Source organism: Trypanosoma cruzi, genomic scaffold (assembly GCF_000209065.1).
Source record: "Trypanosoma cruzi strain CL Brener 1047053516625 genomic scaffold, whole genome shotgun sequence".
Classification (NCBI taxonomy): Eukaryota; Euglenozoa; class Kinetoplastea; order Trypanosomatida; family Trypanosomatidae; genus Trypanosoma; species Trypanosoma cruzi.
In genome coordinates, this window is record NW_001849324.1 from 38,572 (window position 1) to 42,991 (window position 4,420).

General features: G+C 51.6%; 2 protein-coding genes across 2 annotated transcripts, besides 6 other annotated features; both read right to left on the reverse strand.

Annotated features, from left to right (window-relative positions):
- On the reverse strand, positions 1-504 carry Tc00.1047053508053.5 (hypothetical protein, conserved; the record flags this gene model as incomplete). The annotated part of the gene is made up of 1 exon (XM_798252.1): positions 1-504. A coding segment is annotated over one exon (504 nt), but the record flags the coding sequence as incomplete, so codon positions are not given.
- Positions 1-4,420: a sequence feature (areas not merged during assembly with more than two copies in the genome that could not be assigned to a particular haplotype).
- Positions 2,300-2,323: a sequence feature (AT_rich).
- Positions 2,352-2,425: a sequence feature (A-rich).
- Positions 2,451-2,496: a microsatellite.
- Positions 2,784-2,808: a microsatellite.
- Positions 3,147-3,224: a sequence feature (A-rich).
- On the reverse strand, positions 3,669-4,420 carry Tc00.1047053508053.10 (trans-sialidase, putative; the record flags this gene model as incomplete). The annotated part of the gene is made up of 1 exon (XM_798251.1): positions 3,669-4,420. A coding segment is annotated over one exon (752 nt), but the record flags the coding sequence as incomplete, so codon positions are not given.

A 4,420-nucleotide genomic window follows, 5' to 3' on the forward strand; every position in this document is an offset into this window, starting at 1 on the left:
ATGCACCGCCGTGACGTTGAAGACGGCTGCGGTAGGCGCTGTTGCTTCCAAGAAACGATCCACAGCTTGTTTTACTTGGAAAGATCCAGTAATAAAAGCGTCACCACCATCAAACGCCACCACCACGTCTTCATCGCGCAGACCCTCATTATCAATGTAGTCGAGAATCCACAATGGTCTCTTCGCGTGATTGTATCGTTTTCCAAACCCTATCGATACCACAGACACTTCCGACAGAAGCGAACTCAACAGCATCCGACACCAGCCGGGAGATTTTCGTGTCTGAATAACAAGGAAGACAACCCGTGGTCTTTCTGACTCAGATTCGGCCTTAACAAACTGCACATTGTCTTTTACCAATGTTTCTGAAAGGATGAGAGAAGAATCTTTTTCCCAGTTGCTCGCAGCTATCAGCAATGCCAACACCAAAAAAAACTGCAGCAACAAAAACGTCCTTTTGAAATTTTGATTCATCAAAATAGAATAAATTACGCGACGACGCATTTAAAAAAAAAAATTTAAGGTGTTACGGTGTTCTACTGAAGAGGCAAACTTGGCAAAAAGGGAATTATAAACAAATAGTGTCAATGCCTTTTAAAAAATAAGATGTCCAAAAACTAAATAAGGAAAAAAAGGGAAAAAGGCAGCGACGCGACTACAGTGAAAGAAACGGCAATAAAATGAATTGCAGGCGCCCTCACGTCGACGCGCACAACACATCCGAGTGGGCCGGGAGCACAGACCGAACCGCTCGGAAACACACGCATCAAATCCGCAAAACAAATTCGCAGTGAATCGACAGGAACTCCCCGCCCAAAACAAATTTATAAAGTAGCGTTTTTCAAGGGGAATCCGCTTTTACGACAACGGCACGGACGCCTCGCAGGAACTTCTTGCAAATCTCCCTTCGCAGGTCCGCAGGAAAACGCAGCGGAATAAAAAAAGAGCGCAACGACGCAAAAACAATAATCCTCCTCACCGACCAGGTGGCAGGCCGCCCTCGCGCAAGTGGACAAAACACAACTTCACTCCGGTCTTGTGGTGGTGGTCGTCTCGCAACATTTTCTTCCTTCTCGTCGCAGTGCACATCCCCCTCCCAAAAATCATTTGTTCGAGCCATGCTCCTGCGGCCAAGCATCGCGCTGCTGGATCCCGCGGCACAGTCCTCGGCACAGAAGTGAGGGGAGGAAGAGGGACCGCAGAAGGTGCGAGCAAATCCGAATTCGGTGGCGGTCGCTGCAGTGAAGACTGACGTCCCACGCGGTGTCCCTTTTCTAGGTCCGGCCCTCACCGTGCCATGCTCTCAGCGTGCGGTGCGCCGGCCGCTCAAAACATCCACACGTGCTTGCGTCTCACCGTCGCTCCCAGCCCGTTCGTTGGCTGCATCAGGGATGCCGCCATCCAGAGACGGGCATAAGGACGTTGCATCCAACAAAACCTTCAGAGGCACCCGCTGGGCCAACGACGACCATCACTGCGGGATGTGTGGCCCTTCCGCCGCTCACCTCAAATCGCACTTCTACGCCTCCTCGAGCAGCAGCAGCAGCATAAATACACCGGTCCACTAGGGGCCGTCACCAGCCATTGCAGGAAGACCACTGTGCCCCAGTGCCATGAAACCCATATTGCATTGACGGGCCACTTCGGAAAATCCTGTCGCATCCTCCCCCATTATGCGGAAACACATCCGTCGCGCATGTGACCACCGCAGCCAAATGAATCCGGTCCAAACACCCTCCAAATCAAATTCCCCTTTCCTCAAGCCATTCCCTCATTCCATGCGCCCTGACCCTCATCCGCACGTGCCCACTCACACAAGCCGCAAAAGAATGGTGGTGGCCGCCCAACGCTCCGGAAACACATGCCCAGCACGCACGCGCATAACAAATGACATGCACAAGCGCACGGCACAACGGCGGAGAAGCGCACACCTAAAGGGATGCGGCCCTCCACAGCAGTCGCAGCCCACCGCGCGCATCACACCCGCAGGAAGAGTGACTCGCGGTGCGCGCTCCCTCTCTCCTCCTTCCCTTCATGCCCACGGAGGAAGCAGCAGCCACCCGCAACCGCCAGCACACGCCACAAAAGAAGCATCCAAATCCACTGCAATGTGCATCTTGTGCGTGCATGTGGTTGTGTGTGCCTGCAGACACACGAGGCAAAGAAGTGAAAACAGGAGCAGAGCATGTGAGGGGATGCACAAACAAAAATGTACAGCAGAAGTGCATGGCAGAAATAACAAGACTGCCCAAACTCATGATATTGCACTGCAGACCAAAGCAGCGGCAATTCATAGAAGATTTATTAAATTTTAAAAAAAAATCATCTTCGTTGCACACCTCACGCTCTGGAAAGAAAAAAGAAAACAAGAAAAGATAAAAAAAGAAAAAATAAAAAAGATAATAAAAGAAAAAAGAAAAAGAAAGTCGTCCACCAATACTGTTCCACACAAAAAAAAAAGAAAAAAAAAAAAGAAAAAAAAAAAGAAAAGAAAAACCCATCACACAAAAATTCACTTGTTACTGTGTGCGCCCACCAAACTGTTTGCATATTTTGCCTGCACATTAAAAATTAGATATTTAAATGTTTTTCAACCGTCCGACCCTCCATGTGTCCGCACATCGTTTATATTTCATGGGTCATCGGCGTGTTGCTGCTCCCCTCAGCCCTTTTATTGGTGCGTGAGTGCGGCCCGCAGAGCACAGTCACTCGTGTGTGGGGACTGAGAGAAGCACGCAGACATGACGGGAGTCGCGTCACTCCATCGGGAGAGTGAGCGCAGCAAAAAGAAAAAAAAAAAAGAAAAAACACGGCGGCAGGGCGTGGCTGTGTGTGTGGCGCTGCGGGTGTCTGCCAGCCCTGGCCGCAAGAAAACAAAACAGGAGGGAAAGAAATGTGTGCGCCGCCCCACAGGCCCTCGTCGCACGCCCACACGTCACGGCTCCCTCAGCGCGCCGTTCGTCGCGGCCCCTCCTCATGCGTGCAGCAGGCGAGGCGCACAGGGCCGTCGTCGTGAGCGTGTCGGTGGGTGTGCGAGTGGAGCGGTTGGGCGGGAAACACACGGCACCCCTCGCAGGAAGAGTGCGGAAGAAACAATTAAAGAGGGAAGAGTAGAAAAGAAAAATCACTTCCTTAGTGATTGCCCCAAAAAAGCAAAAAAAAAACAAAGAGAGAATAGGGGCGTAAAAAAAAAAAATGAAAACATTAAAACACGAAAACAAAAATTGATTCGGCAGGAATTCCATGTGCCATGCAGCACAAGAAGATCGGGGGCGTATGCATATTCCCTGCACAACAAAAAAGAAAACAAAAAAAGGAATTGTACCCTCCCACCAGCCCACACAACATCCCTCACATTCCATGCGGCATCCGGCCTGCTCCCCCACTCCTCGTTTTGTGCAGTCCGCCGGAAGCGCAGCAGTGACGCCGGCACCGCGAGTGGGCAACAAAAGGGAAACAAAAGTCGGAAACACGTCACTCACAACGGATTGTAGCAAACGACCATTAAAAAAAAAAGAAACTGAGTATTCGAAAAAACACCAAAAAAAACTGAAAAGGTGAAAAAAGATTTTTTAGAAAAGAAAAAAAACATTAAAGAAAAACATCAAAAACCGCAAGAAAAGCGGCACTTATTCTCCGTCGGGAGTCGCAATTCCACACTCGTTGCCTCACAATGCTGCCACAGCTCCACACAGCCCCAGAAGAAGAAGCATCGACACCCGAGACACGCACACACGCGCAGTACTGTCGACATTCCAATCATGCAGCATCAGTTTCGCGTCGTTGAGCAGGGCAAGGCGGTCCTCTTGGCTCGCGCCGCTCCCGGATTCGGAGTGGCTATTTTCTGGAACAGGGGCCTCGCTTTGTTTGGGCAGCAATCCCTCACTTCCAGCCAGAGACGCCATGCTCTCTTGTACTGGCTGCGCATCCCCATCTCCAGTGGTTTCCCTTGACTGCAGGGTTGTTGAGTTTGCTCCCTCCTCCGGCGCGGATTGTTCTTCCTCCCCCATCGGGCTTTCCACTTCCGTAGTGAAGAAATCCTCGCTGTGCGTTGTCTCAAATTCGCCTGCTCCTGCAACAGCGGCCGTAGGCGAATTGTTGTTATCGCCAGAGGCGGCCGGTGCTGCTTCCCTCTCACTGCCTGTTGGAGTGCTGGTATTGTTTCCCGCTTGGTGGTCGTGTTGCGCCACGGCAGCCTCGGCGTCTCCCTGTGGCAATGGCTTCGACTGAAGAGCAGCTGAGTCAGCATCCTGCGATTCGGTGCCACGGCCGGACCCAATACTCTCTGCAACAGGGACGGGCGCCTCTGGTGAACTTTGTCTCAAGAATTCCGGGCGTACCGTCCTGCCCCACACCCTCTCCTCGTCGTCCCATGAAACCACGGGAACGACACTGCCGCCGGTGGCGGATATCGTGCACA